Source organism: Canis aureus, chromosome 4 (genome assembly GCF_053574225.1).
Source record: "Canis aureus isolate CA01 chromosome 4, VMU_Caureus_v.1.0, whole genome shotgun sequence".
Classification (NCBI taxonomy): Eukaryota; Metazoa; Chordata; class Mammalia; order Carnivora; family Canidae; genus Canis; species Canis aureus.
This window is the reverse complement of record NC_135614.1, coordinates 14,733,608-14,754,286: the sequence shown is the minus strand read 5'-3', so window position 1 is coordinate 14,754,286 and position 20,679 is coordinate 14,733,608. Positions and strand designations below refer to the sequence as shown.

Below are 20,679 nucleotides of genomic sequence, written 5' to 3'. Positions count from 1 at the left end.
GTCCAAGCAAAAGAGGATGAGGGTAAGACAGCAGACATGGAAGAGAAGAGAAGCAGTTAGATGTGAAAGGAGGCTCACAGATGTGATGGAAGGGACCTAATGGGCTGTTGGATGTGGACCATTTAACCAGTCTAGAACTAAGGGATTCTAGACCCTAATTGCTTGACAGGCCTCTCGGCAACTTGCAAATGTAACCTCAGGCAAGCCTTTTAAACCCCCTCAGTTTCTTCCAAAGGTGGAATGAAAAATCACACCTGTAGGATTATTGTGAGGCTCAAATGAGAAAAAGCATATGGATTCGTCACAAAGTTATAAAGCAAAATGTAAGCATAAGGTGTTGGTGACAAAGATGAAGGTGGTGATGGTGGTAATTGTGGGAACGGCTGATATTTGTTAGCTGCTTACTGTGGGCCAGGTACCATGCTAAGCATATTGTCTCATTTCAACTACCCAGGAGCCCTTTAAAATGTGGATATTTATTATTATTCCTATTTTGCAGATAGGAAAACTGAGGCTTAAAGAGTTTAAGTAACGTGCCCAGGACCATATAGCTAGTAAATGGCTGATACTTCAGTTATTGTAGTTACTGCTGAAAGCATTCTTTTCCTGCTGGCCGAAATCCTTTAGATTTGGAAGACTTAAGGTTGATAGGTTTTTCAAGAGCCTTTTTAAAAGCCTGCATAGAGGGGCACCTGGTGGCTTAGTTGGTAAAACACCTGCCTTCAACTCAGGTCATGATCCCGGGGTCCTGGGATGGAGCCTCCCCTCTCATGGGGGGTGCGCTTCTCCCTCTGCTCCTCCCCACCCAGCTCGTACTCCATCTCTCTCTCTCAAATAAATAAATAAAAATCTTCAAATAAAAATTTTTTAAACTATGCTTAGGACTTTAAAGGTACAGTTCAATCAGGTACTTTGATAGGCCCTCATTGCCATTTTTTCCCTAAGATGAGGCTGATTATTGATTCCCGGCCTTTTGGCTAAGATCAAGTGTAGTATCTGTTCTTATCAGCTTAGTATCTGATACATCCTCTATCCGAGGACAACATATTAAATGGATTTTTGGAGCAGGGAGATGGAATAGGAGCTTGCTCCATCCACTCCGCACATCGACCTGGTATTGCAGTACTTCCCGGAACGGTGCACCTCCACCCACAAAAAAAAATACAATAAAATAAAATGAGGCTGATTATAATTTTTTAAATCCTCTATTCTAGGCCCATAAAGAGAGGGGATATTCTGCCCCCAGAAAAAGGCCGAGAGGTTGCCAAGGAACTCGGCATACCATACTATGAGACAAGCGTATTTGACCAGTTCGGCATCAAGGATGTGTTTGACAATGCAATCCGAGCAGCGCTGATTTCTCGCCGACACCTGCAGTTCTGGAAATCTCACCTAAAGAAAGTTCAGAAACCTTTACTTCAGGCACCATTCCTACCTCCAAAAGCCCCTCCACCAGTCATCAAAGTTCCAGAATGTCCCTCCACGGGGACGAGCGAAGCTGCCTGTTTACTGGACAATCCTCTGTGTGCCGATGTCCTGTTCATCCTTCAGGACCAGGAGCACATCTTTGCACATCGAATTTACCTCGCTACCTCCTCTTCCAAATTTTATGATCTTTTTTTAATGGAATGTGAAGAAACCCCAAATTCGAGTGAAGGAGCTGGTGAGAAAGAGAAGAAGAGCCGGGATTTCCAGGGGCAGGCATTGAGCCTTAACCCGGATGAGGAAAGGGAGGAAGGTGCCCCAAGGACACTTCAGACCAGTCAGTGGAAGTCCTCGAGCCAGAGCCTGTCCCAACAGGAGAGTCTGGGGCTGGAAGCTGAGAGCTCAATTCCAGAGATGCAGACTTTGTCAGGCTGGAGCAAGGGGTTCCTTGACATGCACAAGGAGATGCAAGTCAATCCTGTCTCCAAGCGGCTGAGCTCCATCACCGTGGTCAGAATGGACTCATCCGTCCAGCCAGGCCCTTTTCGGACCCTGCTCCAGTTCCTTTATACAGGACAACTGGATGAGAAGGAGAAGGATTTGGTGGGCCTGGCTCAGATTGCAGAGCTTCTAGAGATGTTTGATCTGAGGATGATGGTGGAAAACATCATGAACAAGGAAGCCTTCATGAACCAGGAGATTACCAAAGCATTTCACGTCAGGAAGGCCAATCGGATAAAAGAGTGTCTCAGCAAAGGGACATTCTCAGGTAAGTGGGTCCAATGGTAAAGGCATCGATCCCTTTGGTCTTGTTTCATCAAACATTAGCCATACACGAGTAGGGGACAGAATAACCATCACTAACATGTATAAATCCTTATTTTTTTCATGTACCCCTCTAGCTTGCACATATCCACCTATTTAATTCTCATCAGATTTAAGAGCTAGATGTTTTTCCATTTTGCAGATGGGGAAACTGAAGGACAGAGAGATTAGGTAACTTGCCCCGGGTTATATAGGTAGTAAACGGTAGAGCCAGGATTTGCACGCAAGCTCCCCTCTAAAGCACCAGTGCTTCTCATAGCTAGGCCACACGACCCCTGAGCCAGAGCCAGCACCAGAGCCAGTTGGCTTGATGCTCACAATTCCCCTTCAGGGTCCTTTCCCTGACCAAGTCTACTCTCTCCACTGACCCTTTGGCCTGGAAATCCTTGAAGTGATTTTGGCAACTCTCCTGCTATCGGGAGTGCCTCATCTGTCCACCTCCCCTCCTTTTCTTTCCCACACTCCCTTACCCTGCTCTTCTATATTTTCCTCTCCTCTTCTTTGTCCTTGATAACGATGTTGTCCACTGCCCACAGCATCTTCACATAATTGCTTTACAGACTTTTACTAACTTCTGAAATTGCCTTTGTGTGTGTGTGTGTGTGTGCGTGTGTGTGTGTGTGTGTGTGTTTCATTGTAAAAATTTAACTTTCTGACTTTTCCTTATGCGGACACTTCTCTTTCATCCCTTATCTTTCATAATGCCTGTCATAATACACATTTAGTACTATACATTTAGTCATCAGTTACTGAGTCTGTTCAATAATTTTAAAGCTTATAAATAATATTTACTTGAAACGTTGACCATCATGAAACAGAAGCCATCCTGAAAGCTAATGAAAAGCAGTGTTACAAACCTGCAGTAAATTAAACAATGGACCTTAAGGGAAATGAATTGAATCACATTCCCCTTAATGCAAAGGCATAATGACCAAATACAGTGTGGAGCTTCAAGTGGATTGTCTATTTAAAAAAAAAAAAAAAAACTAAATACAATTTAGAGATAACTGGAAAATTTTGAATATGAACTAGATATTGGATGATATTAGGGAATCATTGCTAATTTTCTTAGACGTGATAATGATTATCTAGAAGAATGCTCTTATTTTTAGAAAACTTGATAGTTTGAAGTGTAATGCTGTTAAAAAATGTTTACACAAAAAAAAAATGTCTACACAAATATATATATATCCAAATATACATGTATATATACATATGCACACGTATTCACTATCTACACACAAATGCGCACATACACATAAAGCTAAAGCAAATGAGGCAAAATATTAACAATGTACTATTTCTTCCACTGTTTTTATTATGTTTGAAATTTTTCAGAGTATGGAGAAAGAAAAATATTCCTTTCCTTTGTGTTACTGTATGGTTCAGAGAATTTGTGCTGGGATCTTAGGTGCAATTTTAAATGTTTACCCCTTGATCCTTGGATGGCATAGAAGGAATTGGCAGTTCCAGAGGTGGAGGTTGATACAAAATCACGAAGGAAAGATACGGAAGAGAGGAGCAGGAGATGTAGGTTGATGAACAAGGCAGACTCAGCGGAGCTGGCTCACGGTTCTGTTTCCTCAATCCTTGGGCAGATGTGACATTTAGGTTGGATGATGGAGCCATCAGCGCCCACAAACCGTTGCTGATCTGTAGCTGCAGGTGGATGGCTGCCATGTTTGGGGGCTCATTTGTGGAAAGCGCCAACAGCGAGGTATGTGCCTTCTGAAAAGCCTAAGTGGTATCTTCATGAACGTGTGTGTGTTTAATTAACCAGATGACTTCAGTTCTTCAACTGTTTCCATGAACGAGTTCCTTAGGCAGTGTTGAAGTGTCAGTTAGCCTCTTTTTTTTTTTTATTGGAGTTCAATTTGCCAACATATAGCATATCACCCCGTGCTCATCCCATCAAGTGCCTCTTAATTTTGCAGTTACAAGGAGCTGTTGACTGTTGCTCACCGCTTTCATTTGTAAAACAGGATCAGCTCTACCTTTTAACAAATGTCACCAAGCGAGATACTATCAAAATCATATACAATAGGGGCAGAATCTGTCTTCCAGAAGCTTCTTCAATCATGGGAGTCCTGGGCTCAGCTGAGCCCCTGCCCAGACAACGACCTTAAGAAGCCACATCCTTGGCCGCAGTCTTCTCCTCTGCCCTGCCCGGTCAGGGACAGGGACGCGCTGATGGTCTCCTTGAGCTATAACACCCACTGAGGCTCTGCCCTGACTTGCCTCCTCCAAGGGTTTGTTACCTGGAAGGAAACAGTGATGGAGCAAATGATCACTCCTCTGAACACTCCTCTCTTAAGTCTAGTGGAAGCCACTGAGCCACTTCTCCGACACTGGCCCTGTCTCCAGAGGAAGGATATTCTTAGAGCAGAGTGAGCAGTATCTTGAAGACCCTACATGTTCATCTTTTTTACAAACTCGGTTGGAAAAGAAAGATAAATTCCAATCAAGCACTTCTAACTTTAGTCTAGAAGAGCAAGCATTTTTGTTCAGTTTCGAAAGTATTTTTTAACCATCTTTTTTTAAAAAAACACGGGGACACCCCATCAAGTTTATTGTCCTAAGAGCTTTGTTTTGCATATCTCAGCATCTCTCCACACTTTTAAAAGAAATAAAGAAAACAATAGCTAACTTTTCGAAAGGGGCACTCACACCAGAAATCTGAGCACTCCCATTGTGACCCAGGAGCCTGCATTTGCATCCCCAAGTAGGGAAGCAGAATCACAAGCAGGGAAGGCTGGGGCAGAGCAGGTCACTAGGCCACCTCCTGCTTCCAGAACAAACTGCAGCTGCTCCTAAACCAACCCCCACCAAAAGGCTGGCTGCTGTGTGAGGCAAAAAGTGTTAGAATTATTCCTATGACCTCTCTTGGTGTCTACCAGCCTTTATGAATTAGGAGGTTCTCTGCTGTAACTAACGAATTCTTTCCTGTGCCATCAGACGGGTTTCAGCGCCGCCGTGTCACTGAGACTACAGCTGCCTACACAGTGGAAGCTGCCCAGTGAAGGATGTGGGGCTCAAGTCCCAACTCCTCCACTTCCAAGCTGTGTGGTCTTGGGCAAGCAACCACATTTCTGAGCTCCAGTCTGCCTATCTGGAAAGCATGATAATAACCCACAGTGTGGTAGTGAGGTGTAAAGGTCAATACTTGCAAATCACCCCATGAGCATTAAGTAAATGTAGCCTCCATTCGTCTTATTTTGATGTTAGTAGTGTTATTACTCTTTCACTCTTACTTCCGAGAAATTTTGGGGAAGCCACTGACTAATAAAACTTCATCCAAATGGCATTTCACTTACTTGAGTAATCTCCAGAGATAAAGGGCCTGGAAGCTTGCTTCCCTTATTTTTCCAGCTCACTGAAATGTGTGCTCATTGTGCGGCAAGTGCTTTGCCGTTAACCAGCAGAGAAGTTGATCAAGGTCAGGAACCCAGGCACAAAGGGACACTGTCAGAGCTGACCTCACAAATGCTAATCCCCTTTATCCCTTCCCAGAATGGACCGTAATCGTCTCCAGATTAAAATGTGCAGGAGAGGTGACCAAAACAAAAACTTGGCAGCGAATGTGAATGCACACATATATGGTTAACAGCCTCTCCTGGAGAGGCCACCTGTTTAGCACTCCCTCCTAGAAAGGCTAGGGCATTAGAACTGTAGCTAAGGCTTCATGGGTATGGAGAGCTTCTACCCAGCTTAGAAGACAAAGACAATGGAACCCAAGCAACCAAAGGTCTATGCCAAATTCCTTTAGCCAATGTATCAAGAATGCCATGAGCTGTTGACATGTGTGCCCCTGCCTGCCCCTTCTCTGGATTTCCCATGTAGACTATAAGGGTTATGTTGTTATGAACCCTAGTCTCGGCTTGACCTTGAGCAAGCAACTGATCCTCTCCAACCTTCTGTCCTTCCTCTGTAACATGGGGATAATGAGAGAACCTTCTTCAAAGGGCAGATAAGTCATGAGAGTACATGTGTAAACATAGAATTTGCTGCTTGGAACATACAAAGCTCAAGAAATATTGGTGACTGTTGTCCTGAAGAATTCTTGTTAAATTCTTTCCATGAGGGATTAAAAATCTTTGTCCTCTGAAAACCCTAAGTTAAAAAGCCCCCAGTTCCCTTCCTAAACTAGCAAAGTGTGGTTAGAGGGGTCATGGGGGGTGGGGAGGAACATCAGTTAAATGCTCAGTAAATATTCCATGACTGAAACGGCTTGTATTGGCACTTGGGATCTGTCCTTTCTAGGGCATCTGTTAACTCTTTACAGTCCTGTGAAAATCTGACTTCCCCTCAAAATTCAGCCCTTTTTTTTTTTTTGCATTAATAGAACTCTCATGCATATCTAAAAAAGGAATAAAATATACATTGATGTTACTTTAACATTTTTTTTGTCATTTAAGAAGCCATTGTATCTTACTTATATTTTTCTCATTACTTTTAATGTAGCAGTAAGCATATTCTCTCCCCAGAGGTACTCAGCAAGTGGTTCATTAAAAATGCATGCCTGGGTTGTAGTAAGCAATGCTCTGGATCTGAAATACTTTCTCATTCTCTATGAGACCGTCTCTAATTATAAGCCTAATAGTCTGAGCTGATCTTCACAATTAAAATTTTAAACCAACGAAACTGGAATATGGAACGTTGTTTAGGATAGCATTATATTCTCTTGCTGACTTTTCTTTTAAGCTCGATCCAGCAGGTAGGATGCCAATTCTTAATTCTATCTCTTATGTAGCTTTATTTATATTATTTTTCAAAGTTCTATGAAACGTCTCTCCATTGTTATACATAACATTGAAATCACAGAAACAGACTTTAAAAAGAAAATGAGAGAAAAGGTGCAGGTTCTGAATGTGGTATTAATTTATTCTCATTCACTGTAAAGGTCCCCTAGCATTATTTACCCAAGAAAGCTGTCCTTCAAAAAACTGTTAGCATCATGTTATACAACGTGGAAAGAGTAAGTCATGAAGGATTACAAACATCAGAACACTCCAAAGACATTAGAAGTATTGGGGCAAGGCTGCTTACAGGAGTCTGTCATTTTGCTGCCAGAAATCATTTCTTTTCACTTAGGATGTTCATTTTACCATGACTTAGAACATACTCTTACCAAAAAATGCTAATATCTTCAAACTCCAGAGTCTTAGTGAAGAAGAAAAGGCTGTAGGTATCACCTCTTCCAAATCCCCCACCGCACACACCATTTAACAGATGAAGACACTGAGGGTCAGGGAGAGTAAATGATTTGCCAAAGGTCACACTCATTTTAGTGACAAGCCCCTGGGCCTGCACCAGCCTCTGGCCTTGTCAGCCAAGCCATTATTTTCCAAAACAGCAGATATCCCCATAGCTGAGAGAGCAGGTGTTCACAGAAAGCTCTGGGATATTTTATATTTATGATCACTAGCACTTACAACTTTGTAAAATATATATACTTTCACTATCAAAATGTTCCAAATTTTGAAGTTTCAGAACTTAACCTCCAATTATCTAGAAAATTTTACTAACTCAATCATGATCTGTATAAGATAAATCTATGTGTATGTAAGCATATACGCAAGTATAACAGATATTAGATTCACTGGATTAGCAATTAATTATACTACTATGGCTTCTTTATTTTAAAATAATATCAGTAAGAGTTTCTACTTGCCAAGTTCTGTCTATTGTCAAGGTCATGCTAGAAACTTGAAATGATGACAGTTGTTAAATCCTTGATGGTAATAACCCATGCAGCTTATTTACCAAATCATAATTGTTTTCATTGACTATGTCTGAAAGGAGGTGGGTATGTGATTTTCTTACTATTTCTAGGATGGTTTGGAGGCCTTCCCTTTGATACGTTAATAGAAATCTCTATCTGAAAGGATATTCTGGGTCACCTGGGTGGCTTAGCAGTTGAGTGTCTGCCTTTGGTTCAGGTCATGATGCCGGAGTCCCGGAATTGAGTCCCATATCGGGCTCCCTGCATAGAGCCTGCTTCTCCTTCTGCCTATGTCTCTCTCTCTCTCTCTCTTTCTCTCTCTGTCTCTCATGAATAAATAAATAAAATCTTTTTTTTAAAAAAGAAAGGATATTCTTTCTGAGGTGGCTGGTGGCTGTGCAAGAGGATGATACAGATTGTTATAGCTTAAATGATTCTGGAACCATGACACTAGAATGCCTTGGCCATGAGCCCCATGTAGATTGTGGAGGTAATATATATGTAATGAGAAAGATTAGATATATAATATAGATGTAATCATGTGTGATACAGATATAATCAAATATAATACATAGATTATTATCTTTATATGGTGTATGGAGGTTTATTAAGTACCAGAAATAGGAAGTTAATAACTGTTCATTCTTTTGAACTTAGAAATCTAATTCTTAAAAACTGTTAGTGAAATATGGTACTTTATCGTACTGTGACCCAAACCTCTGCTTCCTTGCCATGAAGGGTTTCTTGTATTGCACAGCGATTCTGAGCATAGACCTTAGAATTATACTCCTTAGGTCCAAATCCCAGCCACTTACTGGCTCTATGACCTTGAACATGGGACTTACCCTCCATGAATCTCAATTTCCTTATGTGTAAAATGGCAAATATAATAGTTTTTCCTCTTAGGGAGAATGTAAGGATCAGATTAGATAATGTGTGTGGGAAGCTTAGCACAGTACCTCGTATATAGGCCTTCCATTCAGGTTACCGTATCACCATCATCATCCCAGTAGTCAATGGCAACGATACTGTTCTGTACTATACAAGGGCCCATCTTGTGGGGTTAGTTTGAGTCCGTGTGCTGCTAATCTGTGTACATCCTCATTGATCCATCCCTGGCTCTAGGGAACTCCAGCATGTATCAATATTGGCAAGAACTACAAGTGCTCAGGAGGTCTCAAGATTAGGTAAATCCTATAAAGGAGAGTTTATCATACCCAACCAACTGTTCCCCCACAGGTAAAGATTTCTTTGGATTCTCAGAATCTACTGATAACCTGATAATATTCCAAAAATTTGGAATCTATGGCACAACCATAGGAAAAATAATGAAGTGTGTATCTTGTGTTTGCATATATTGATAGAACGTTGGAATCAAGCCAGTCAGTGTGGCAACTGAGGTGGTTGCTCATCCTCTGTTTTGACATCTTAGAGAGCAGGGCTCTATCGTGTGTCAGCAACAGTGGGGTTTGCAGCTCCCCCCAACACCTGTCATGTTGCCCAGGAGATTTCTTTCCCCACAATAGAATATTAGAAGGTACTTGGCAAGGAGAGCCCATAATGTCATCATACATTTACAGCCCATTTGTCTGATTTATAAGTCCAAATAGCCATTTAAAAATTCCAAATCAGGCTTTGTCAGGCAGCCCCACTCTTTTGTCATCTACAAATCAAATGGTTATGTTTAAAGCAGTAAATAGCGAATGACTTCTACGTGCAGCCTCAAAGCAGGTGTCCCAGACTTGCCAATATCAAATCGTACGGTTGGGATATTTATAAGCAGTATAGCTTGAAAATGTACCCACTGCTTTCTTCTGCAGAACTTAGCTTTTCAAATAACATTTCAGGTATATCTCCCGAACATAAACAAGATGTCAATGCAAGCAGTATTGGATTATCTTTATACCAAGCAGTTGTCACCTAACTTGGACCTGGACCCACTGGAATTAATTGCCTTGGCAAACAGATTTTGCCTGCCACACTTGGTTGCCCTTGCAGGTAAGTCTGACGACTCAGAACCATGCACTGCCTGACTGTCAAATTTATCAAAATCACATTTAAACAAAAATAACATTTCCAGGAAATAAAAAACTATTTTTATCACCCAATAGAGGATGTCTTGTGCAGGGTGATATGAATTGATCAAATGTATCAGACAACCCAATTCAGTTCCACAAATATTTCTTAAGCAGCTACTTTGTGGTAGGCCCTGTAGGAGTATGCAGTTATCACGATGAATAATGCATGACCCCTGCCCTTGAGACCCATGCTCTGTCTATGCACTCTGCCTCATTTGTGGGCCATGGAATTTAAAATAAAACTATTATGTCCATATTATCCCCATAATGTGTGCTCGGACCCAGTCTTCAAGAAAGACACAGTAGGAGGCAGTGGTTAAGAATATAGGCTACAGAACCAGATTGCTCAGGTTCACATCCCAACTCCACCATTTACTGGCTGGATGACTTCACACTTAACCACTCTGTCTCTGCTCTCTCTCTTTAGAATGGGGATCATGTTATTCTACCGTAGAGTTGTTACAAAGATTAAGGAGTTAAGATATATATAAAGTTCTCAGAACAGTGTCTGGCACCTAGTAAGCATTATGTAAGTGGTTTTTTTAAAGCTATTTTAGAAAATGTTCTGACATTGTCAAGAGCATTTTGGGAGACAGAAAAAAGGGGGACTTGGCTTCACTTCCCAAAATCTTATGCATCATTTCTGGATTTGTTCAGTGGTTAAGCTGAAGCAGGTCTAAATAGGATATGTGTATTCACATACTTTTTTCTTAAATATAAAACTTCACCTTCATTTACCAGAGGGGTCAGTTAGCAATCTGGGTGTTTGTCACTGCATTTTCTGACCCCTGTTAACCGTGAAAGCAAAAGTAGTGCCAGTTTTGTGCATTGGCCTACCTGTCCCCAGCACACGGAAAAGTGTCTGAGCATATTAGCTTCCCAATAAGTAACTGTTGAATCATTAAGTAAATGAAAATGAATGTTTGAACAAACCAACTGGTCATATCTGCACTTGACCTTTTGGCAGTGTCTTTAGAAAAAAAGGTATTTCTCTGGACTCCAGGTTTCTACTACACTCATCCAACTGGAGCTCAAAGTCCTCTTCTTGCCTTACCACTTCCCCCATTGGATAGAAAGAGATCATTGAAGCATTGCTATGGACTTTTTTTAAAATGCTACTAACCAAAACACCCGAAGTCACAGATCCAGAAGAGTAAACAGCTTTTTAAATGTTAACTCTAAGAGGCCGCGATGGGCAGTTCCTTTTTTCAGAAGTATGGGTTCTGATCCATTGGTCTATCCAGCTTGTACAAGTATTTATCCTTTGAGAGGATGAATTTGATTTTTTTTAATAGAAACAATTTGGAGCCAAATCTGTTGAACAAGGTTTGTGATTGAACTCAGTGCCATTTTTGTTTAAATATTAAATATGGTGATAAAAACATGAGACTGACTTCGTGAAAGGAACTGAACCAAGGAGAGGTTCTTTTGTCCCCTGCAGACCTCTATGTATGTTTCCTTTTGTTATTAAGTGCTATTGTTACTACTGTGATGAATATGCAGCTGCCTAAGCTGATCCCTTTAATTATTTATAGTGTTTGGTAAGTATAGAGTATTCAGGACATAGTTTTTAATCAGAACATAGTTTTTTTTTTTTAAGATTTTATTTATTTATTCATAGAGACACAGCTAGAGAGAGAGAGGCAGAGACCCAGGCAGAGGGAGAAGCAGGCACCATGTAGGGAGCCCGATGCAGGACTCGATCCGGGGTCTCCAGGATCACACCCCGGGCTGCAGGCAGCGCTAAACCGCTGCGCCACCGGGGCTGCCCAGAACATAGTTTTTAAAAATCTTTTTTGCAAGCCAAAGTGTTAAATGAATAACAAGAAAAGTTGTTACCTAAAATTAAGAAGCCCAATGACTTCTTTGGAAAATGTGGTTCCAAATAGTTCTTTGTCAATCCAGCTGAAGAAAGCTGTGCCAAAGAAACCATTAAATCTAGATATCGTATTGACCAGATAGAGGCGTGTTGACTAGCAGGTGCGTAGACCAGAAGAAGGTCAGCAGGACTGGGACAATGTACTGGATTAGAACAACAGATACAATGCTAGAGGTGAAAAGAGTGCCTTGACCTCAAGGAGGTAGGAATGTGGGCCTAGCCTGTCCCCACAGATGTCAATCCTAGAAGCGGGGACGGCCCACACAGAGGCAAGAGACCACTCAGTCTCAGAACCATAATTTAAGTTCAGCTTAGGAGCCTTGGACACAGCTCCCAGGCAGAAGTGTCCCTCCCAACTAGATTTTTGTTACTTCTGGTTGAAGTTCCCCCCAGTTTCTAGAATCTAAGAGGCTGAACAATATGTTACCCATCTGCAGCTGTTGAGAAAGACATCTGTATTCACAATTGTAATTCCCCATATGGATTCATTCATCTGTTACTCAGTCCTTCCACTGTCAGAGATTATTGAGAATTGGAGTGATGAGTGGGCAAACTGTCAAACAAGAAGAGACTAAGGAATTTCGAGGACTCTAGGCACTGGCGGTCTGGAGCAGCACCATCCAATAGAACTTTCTGCAATGATGGAAATGTTCTGTGTCTGTGTTGCCCAATACACATGAGACTGTTGAGCACTTCAGTGTGACTAATGTGGCTGAGGGCATGAATTTTTAATTTTATTTAATTTTAAGTGAAGTTTCAATCAGCTCATGTGGTCTATAGCTCCTGTACTAGACAGTAAAGATCTAGAGGGCTCTGGCTATTTCAAAAGTGTGAACAAGTGTCCCAGAGTCATTGGTTCAATGGCCAGTGGCCAGAACTTTCCATGCTGAAAGGCCACCCATCACAATGGGCTCTGAGTTCAGTTCAGATGGCGGCCAGAGCTGGCTCCCGTATTCCTCCCCTCTTAGGTGGTTCCAGACCAGACTCTCTAGGTGAGAGGTCTGGCTTACAAGGATATGGTTCAACTTTCTCCTCTTCTCTCTCTCTTCCCTAGAGCAGTATGCTGTTCAGGAGCTGACCAAGGCTGCGATGAGTGGTGTGGGCATTGATGGGGAAGTGCTCTCGTATTTGGAATTGGCCCAGGTCTGTAACAATTTGCCTTTCACCTTTTAAATGTGTTCAACCAGTTCATTTAATGCTGATAAAACATTCCGCTGTTGCATCTGTCTAAATAAAGATGTCACCACTGAGTCACAGAGGGCCCTGTGTACACTGAGAAGATCTGAGAGTTTCACGTTTCATGCACCATTCACCCTGCTGGGCTTCGTTTGAGAAAACAACAAGGACCCTACCCCACGCCAGCCCCATTGTCCCCCGAGGCACCAGCTTCACATGTGGGAGAACAATGTGGGGCATGATAGGGGAAGGTTTTGTCTCTCCTTGTTTGAATTCTTGGACACATATTGGCCAAGATCAGACAGTTTCTAGAACTCCATGAAGCTCTGTAATACCCTCCATCTCACTGCAGCTCTCTTGGGCTTTTCCAAAATCAGTATTTGTTAATATCAATATTGTGATTCCATAATCGCGGCACACCCTTGCACTGTTCCAGAGAGGCCCCAAGATCCAGCCTCAGCATTGTCACGAATAACTTTACTCAAGGCACAAAGCTAAGCTCTGCCGCAGCTTCCTTAGCTGTAGAGAATGGAGATGATAACCCAGGTCCTGTCAACCTTACAGATTATTTTGAGAATCAAGTGGGAGAGAATGTTCAAGAAAGAGCAGGGAATGGGTGACGGGCACTGGGTATTATTCTGTATGTTAGTAAATTGAACACCAATAAAAAAAAAAAAAAAAAAAAAAAAAAGAAAGAGCAGGGAAGAGTAGAAGCCGTCTCATGGGTGCAGGATGCTTACTTCGTTCCTGACATAGACTCCTTGACAATGAGGTGACACCCTGAAGGAATGAAGAAAAAAATTCTTCAGTTCTCTCTCCAGCCCACTGGGTTTGTCTTTGTTCTCTCTCTCTGCGAGGGCTGTGGTTTACTAAGTCTTAGATCTGGTGATTTAAATGGATCTTTCTCAGTTCCAGAGAGAGGAGGGAGGCAAGTAGTAGGCCCTGTTGCCATTCCACCCATGGCCATAGGAATGGCTCGGATTCAAAAGGGGAAAAGGCTGAAGAGGACTTTATAGCAACCTGCTCTTTTTGACTTACTGTGCAACAAGTATTTGTGGTTTTCTCCCCACACATCCAGCACCGTGCTAGACAAAAGGACACATGGTTATAAATGGCAGATTCTCTGCCCTTGGGGCAATCATAGACAGTGAGAGAAATAGAAACAAACATTATTAAAATCTAGTGTGAAAAACACCTTAAGAGAGGTTACAGTGAAAACCAACAACAAAGAACACCTATTACAGTAGGATCAGCAAAAGGCCCCATCAAAGCTGGTTGTCCACATTTGGAATTTGAGGTATTTCAAAACAGGTCTGGGGCCCAGTTCATGACTTGTGCTCTCTCCAGTAAGTATTCCTCCTGGAGAAAAGCAAATGACCCAGAATTGCATATATGGCCAGTCTACTTGAGGCAATGATTTGCAGTTGTGTCTGTTTGCTCTGGGTCCCTGCCCTGACAAGCCTTGGCAGGAAGAGTTTAAGATGGAGCCTCCCATGTCTTAGCTCATTCATTAGACCTTAGCCTAGTGGCATGCTGGGCTTAGTTAACAATCAGGTTGGGGACAGTGGCACCCTGATCTGTTGCATTTTCCAGTTTCATGGTATAAATACCCCTGTCTGACCAGTTTTAACATCATGAAATTGCTGACCTCAGAGTAGGGAAGATGGGTGCACAGTTGACTCTCTTGGGCAGGTACAAGCCAACTCCGGGACACCAATGCCCTAATCTTACTTTCAGAAAGAAATCTGATATCAAGAGAAATTGGAAGTGGGGCACCTGGGTGGCTCAGTGGTTGAGTGGCTGCCTTTGGCTCAGGTCATGATCCTGGGGTCCTGGTATCAAGTCCCACATTGAGCTCCTCATGGGGAGACTGCTTCTCCCTCTGCCTATGTCTCTGCCTCTCTCTGAAGAAACACTTCTCATGAGTAAATAAACTCTTTAAAGGAGAGAGAAAGAGAGAGATTGAAAGGATCAGCAAAAATTGTCTATAATGTCGAGGTTGCAATTCTCAGAGCTTCTTGAGTTATTTTCTGAGGACTTCAGCTTTTATATGGGCCTTTGTTCAGCAGAGATTTGGGCCCCAGAGGAAGCAGCCTGTGAGCTATCAGGATTCCACCTGATCAAAGAAACCTCAGGACCAACACACTGAATGGATGTCTGAGAAGGACAGGACAGAGTGTGGGGTGGGGGAAGACTTGCCAAATTTGGGGAGGAATGGGACGTGACTGTTGAATTTTGAGCACCAAGTCTGTTTTGGTCACGGCTGCCTCAGCTGCCACCTCCCCAAGCATCTGCTCAGAAAGGAGATGTTGTGGAGCGTCGGGTCCCTGCCACCCTGCCCACACCGCCCGCTCTTATGTAACCGAAGGACAGGTACGTGGACGGTCATACGGTCCGCAGTCTCCTCTTTCAGATCCTTGGCCCCCGCAAGCCAAGCTCTGACATGCGACACGGAGTGCTCTGTGGCTGAGGCTCCCTTAACCAGAGTCAGTGTCGCTGCTCTGCTGCCGGCTGGCACCTTCCAAAGGCCACGGTCATTTATCACTAGTGGGCCAGTGCAGGGGGAGGCTGGGAGGCAAGGAGTGCTTTCAGCTCCTGATTTGATACAGTGAGTATTTTGGGTACACCTGTCACAGGGGTAAGGAAGTGTGCCAAACGCTATTTTTGGCTGGTGTCAGGGCCACAGCCAAAGTCAAAACAGTGTAGTCAAAACAAGAGGTTGATGGAATCAGTCACGCGGGCGCTTTATCTCTGTCACCCCAACGGTGGCTTACTGTTTCTCGGTGGCCCCCCTTTAGAAAGCAGGAGTCTGACTCCCTTTTGGTCACTTCCCTGTAGTTCCACAACGCCCACCAGTTGGCCGCCTGGTGTTTGCACCACATCTGCACCAACTACAACAGTGTTTGTTCCAAGTTCCGCAAGGAGATCAAATCGAAGTCCGCAGGTGAGACTGTGGGTTCCCAGCTGTCCTGTTCTCATGGCCTCTGGACGAAGCATTGACCCTCTGTGCCCTTGAGCAGGTCTGTGGGCAGCAGGCAGCTCAGGGAAAATAGGCTCGTGGTCACACGCCTAGGCATGACCCAAAGAATTGTGGGTTTGGGGTTCTCTTTTTGAAGAGCTTCATAGCTGGAGGATTGGGTGGAGTGGGGTTCAGGCTTCCCTGCCACAGGGCACACTGGGCTCACCCTTATCCGAGGAGGCATGCCGAGGGCAAGCTCACACTCTGAAATCGAGTGGTCGTGGGCTCAGGTGCTCTGTGCACAGCTACTTCTAGCAAGTGATTCTAACTCTCGAAACTGGAGCCTTGCAATCTGCAAATGGTCCTACCCCTACCCTAATCCCTCCACGCTGGGTTGTCGGGACAGGGTGCCCAAGAGCAGATACGAGAAGCAGCTGGGCACAGAACCTAGAATGTAGAAGCAATCCACGAATGACGGGTGTTACCATCTGCATCTTTCCTTCACCAGACAACCAGGAGTACTTTGAGCGGCACCGCTGGCCCCCCGTGTGGTACCTGAAGGAAGAAGACCACTACCAGCGAGTGAAAAGAGAACGGGAGAAGGAAGACATTGCACTAAACAAACATCACTCAAGACGAAAGTGGTGCTTCTGGAATTCGTCTCCAGCAGTCGCCTGAGGAGGAAGAGATAAAAATGAGTAATCTGACGCACCACTTGTTAAAAGCACTACTGTAAAATTAGTCTTATTATTAGAGATAAATTGTAGTTCAGGTTTCAGGCACTGATCTTCCTCCACTTTCGTGCATTTCTCCTTGTTGGGATCAAAGCACAAGCTCCCCATCTATGAGCCTGGACAAAAAAGGGAAGCTGACACTCACGGCATTCCTTAAACTTATATGTATGTTTTTTGTTAGAAGGCTTAATAAACTTTAGTCTGTCACTTCGTTTCTTTTTATACAAAGGAAGACAAAAAAAAATCCAGCTTTCATGTTTCAAATTCCAAATTGGAAAATATTTTTATATGGTCTCTTGTATTTTGTTGAAATGAAAATACTGTGTATTACTTTATTTTACAGGCCACAAATTAACCATGAAGTCGCCCTGTGATTCTCTTTGCCCACATGACCACCAGGCATTATTACATAATGAGAGGGTTATCCTCTCGTTGTGAAGTGCAGGGTTGGAATGAAATTCCCCCAAGCGCAAGTTAGAGAGTGTTTAATCTTTGTTCTGCCGAATAACACTGGCGTAATTACCAAGTCAGCTCCAAGACTGTGTATTTACAATATTTGCCGTGTAAGTGCTAGTAATTATATGGTTATATGTGCCATGTAAAATATAGTGATATCAAGTCTTCTGTTGTTTAAAATGTCCAGATTCAAAAGGATAATCTTTATAATCATTAGAAGGGCTTATTAAATCCCAGCAGTATCCAGGGCAAACCCACCGGGGGACCCGAACACACGAGACGCCCTCAGAGCACCAGTGTCTGAGTGGCTGTGTGAGGCTTTGCGTCTCCTGGTGTCCCTGGGTCTTGCCATGCTTCTGCGTGCAGATTCTTCAATGACTTGAACTGAGATGGGCAAGGGAAGGGATCCCCAGACTTTGTCCCAATCGTCGGCAGGCTTGTCACATCTCACCCACGGAAACAGGCTTCTCAGGTCTCTTACCTGCAGCCAACTTCACTTTGTAAGACACGCATTTTTAACTCTTCCCAGGGAAAATTCATGCCACTGTAGAAGCAGGCTGAGGCAGACCACCCACCCCTGCCAAAGGTCAGCGGGGCCTGTGAAGGCGTAATGCTGGAGGCTGGGTCGTCTGGGGTCCCTGCATTCTCCAACGCAGACAGGAACCTTATTCCAAGAGTCTAGGAAATGGTGCTATTGTTAGTCTTGACCCTTTGTTGTTCTGAGTTTTCAGTGTTAAAATGGAAAGTATTGAGCAGGGGAGCTTCAGAGAAGCAGGCAGCCGTTGCTTCTCTACACATTAAAATGCTACAGCACTCATACGGGGCATTTTAAGGCCACAGCTCCATACCTGCTGTGGGATGTGGTGTGGTGGGGGCTGGGGCTGATTTTGTTGGGAGGTCAACAGAGGATGCTAAAGGCTGTTGATTTTTTTTTTTCTAGCTTTCGAAAGTTGGAAAAGAGATAGTTGAGTCCAAACCCCACTATTGACAACCATACGCATTTGAAAATCTATCCAGATTACAGATGGACATTTATTACTGGCAGTGGATACACACCAGATCCAAGATTTTGGAGAGGCTCAGAAATGCATCACCGCCTCATGGCAAAGGAGAGGGCAGTAGAGTAGAAATGGATGGTTGTAAATGCATCTACCTTAAGTTTTGGTCCGTAGTGTTGTAAATCATTAACAGGAGGAGAAAGGAGACAGAATGAGAGGATAAATGTCAAGACTCAGGAAGAATTGACATATATCCCATCCTAAAATGATAGAAGTTGAGTTTTTAGTGAGTGGTCAGAGTTGAATTTATACAACCAAAGTTCCCATGTGATTGTAATCTTGCCAAAACATAATGGACACATAAATGAACCTGGGGTATAAGCAATAATATCCACTAGTGTTTGTTATCAGCTACTGTAACCAAGTGGCTGGTTCATTTGGTTGATGCTGATTATGGCCTTTAACTATGGTGGTTTGTTTCGTGTTTTTTATTTCACAAAAAGCCAATAAAATTGTTTAGCTATAAAATGCCTCCTTTTTTTTAAGGACTACCAAAATGTCGTGTGTGTGATTTTCATAGCTTTTTCTGAAAACTATCAAAACTTTAGAGGTGCTGGTCATGGGGGATCCGTGTGCTTCCATAACAAGGCACCTTGAATGACTGTCCTCTCTGTTTTCTATACTGTCAGCAGAGTTTCCAATGCCACCATGTAGATGTGAGATCTGGCTCTTTCCTCTTGGATAATACAGTTATATCACTAGATACAGTAGAGCATTGGAAAAAAATACAAATGGTGTCCATAGCCTAATGGGCTTATTATAATCTTGGTTTTGGACAATTCTGGCAGAAATTAGTGAAAGATTGCATTGTAGTTCATGAAGATCGTGAAGATCAATCTTTTCTTTAGAGGCAGGTCTAAGAAAGCATTTGGGAAAATCTGTGAACAATCTCTGGACCGAGATTGACATCCGATGAGATGTCATAGGGGCACTCTTCTGAGAGGCATATTCCCTGTAACTCCATGGAAGGGGGTTGACAACTATAGAAAATAATTGAGAAAAGACAGTGAGATTTCCAACATCTTCCCACACCTTTCAGAAATGAGTGGTGCAGATCATGGCACAGGTTACATAATGCGTACGAGTGGAGTCTTACCTAAAGAAAGCACTGGTCTAAGTTTCTCCCACGGCAATGCCTGGCAAATCATCAAAGATTTCAAGATTCTATACTGGCATTATAGAAAGGATAAAAAAGCATAAATCCTACTGGTTTCAAGGTAACTCAAGTATTTTCTTTATGGAGATTCAAAAGCAAGAATCCAATGTTTCTAAGAATTTTTTTCACACTTGCTTTCACTGTATGGTTGAATTTCATCACTGTGACATTCACTTCTACCAGTCAGAGGATAAAATGAAATGAATCCTGAGTTTGGGAAATATTTTATGAGTGCAGCATTTCTGAATTGAATGCTTTTCTGCAAGCTAAAGATTTACCAGGCTTTCTCTTAATTGGGTATTTCTTTAATCAAATATCCTAATTGGACACTACTAGACAAGTATCAATAAGTCCTCTTTTCTAAAAGAATATGACCATTGCATAAGAAACATAGAGTTAAAAGTTATCCAAGGAGAATGTGTTTGTGTTATATGTATAAGTAAGGAAGAAGCAGCGCAACAAAGAAAAGAAAAAGCTAAGGACAATTTAAAAACAGAAAGAAAAGCAAGAAAGGCAACTGACCAAAGCCATAGAAGTTTCATTAAGCACTCTGAGATACAGAGTACTCTCTTTCTTCCAAAATGCTAAATTCTGAGATTACTCCATCTCTCATGACTTAATTTATTTTCAGATGAAGACTTTACTCTCTTGAATTTCTGATTAGAAAGCAGGCAATGGAAGCGCCTGAGTGGCTCAGTTGGTTAAGCATCTACCTTGGGCTCTGGTCATGATTCCATGGTCCCACATCATCGTTGTCTGTCGAGCCTCTTGCTCAGTGGGGAGCCTGCTTCTCCTTCTCCCTCTGCCATTCCCCTGATCAAATAAATAAATAAAATCTTAAACTGGCAATGTAGGGGCCCCAGGGTAGCTCAGTTGGCCAAGCATCCGACTCGATTTTGGCTCAAGTCTTGATCTCAGGGCCTCGAGTTCAAGCCCTGTGTTGGGCTGCCAGCATGGAGCCTACTTTAAAAAAAAAAAAAAGCAGGTGATGTATGTATGCAACAAGAAAAGGCACTGGTGATCTGTAAAAGCAGCACTTCTGGAAAAGCTGGCTAGATTAGAAAATTCTCTCGTGCTGATAGTGCCTTTAAATCAGGGTATTTTTACTTAAGCAATTTGGTGCATGGTTTTTCACTGGGTTCCTGTGCAGGCACCTCATCAGTTAGATACCATCAGACCATAGTCTACAAAATATGGAAATAACGTAGGAG

General features: G+C 42.8%; 1 protein-coding gene, 1 long non-coding RNA gene and 1 other non-coding gene across 20 annotated transcripts in view; 2 read left to right on the top strand and 1 right to left on the bottom strand.

Moving 5' to 3' along the window:
* The window catches only part of RHOBTB1 (Rho related BTB domain containing 1), a 117,952-nt gene extending 99,172 nt beyond the window's left edge, over positions 1–18,780 (top strand). For 14 of the 18 annotated variants that reach the window (XM_077894637.1, XM_077894629.1, XM_077894636.1 and 11 more), the window contains 6 exons: positions 1,215–2,194; positions 3,849–3,967; positions 9,820–9,970; positions 12,984–13,072; positions 15,944–16,049; positions 16,573–18,780. In XM_077894637.1, coding sequence (XP_077750763.1) covers positions 1,215–2,194; positions 3,849–3,967; positions 9,820–9,970; positions 12,984–13,072; positions 15,944–16,049; positions 16,573–16,742 — 1,615 coding nt within the window. In that variant the 3' untranslated portion in view covers positions 16,743–18,780. Of the gene's footprint in view, positions 1–1,214; positions 2,195–3,848; positions 3,968–9,819; positions 9,971–12,983; positions 13,073–15,943; positions 16,126–16,572 lie in introns of all 18 variants that reach the window. The other 4 variants (XR_013377679.1, XM_077894641.1, XM_077894640.1 and 1 more) reach the window with 4 other exon arrangements.
* On the top strand, positions 958–1,148 carry LOC144313103 (U2 spliceosomal RNA). The gene has a single exon (XR_013378837.1). It is a non-coding gene; the product is annotated as a U2 spliceosomal RNA (small nuclear RNA).
* LOC144312217 (uncharacterized) lies at positions 3,537–5,764 on the bottom strand. Its single transcript, XR_013377681.1, has 2 exons — positions 5,565–5,764; positions 3,537–4,508 (listed from the first exon to the last, which is right to left on the bottom strand). It is a non-coding gene; the product is annotated as an uncharacterized LOC144312217 (long non-coding RNA).
* Positions 18,781–20,679: the final 1,899 nt, after the last annotated feature.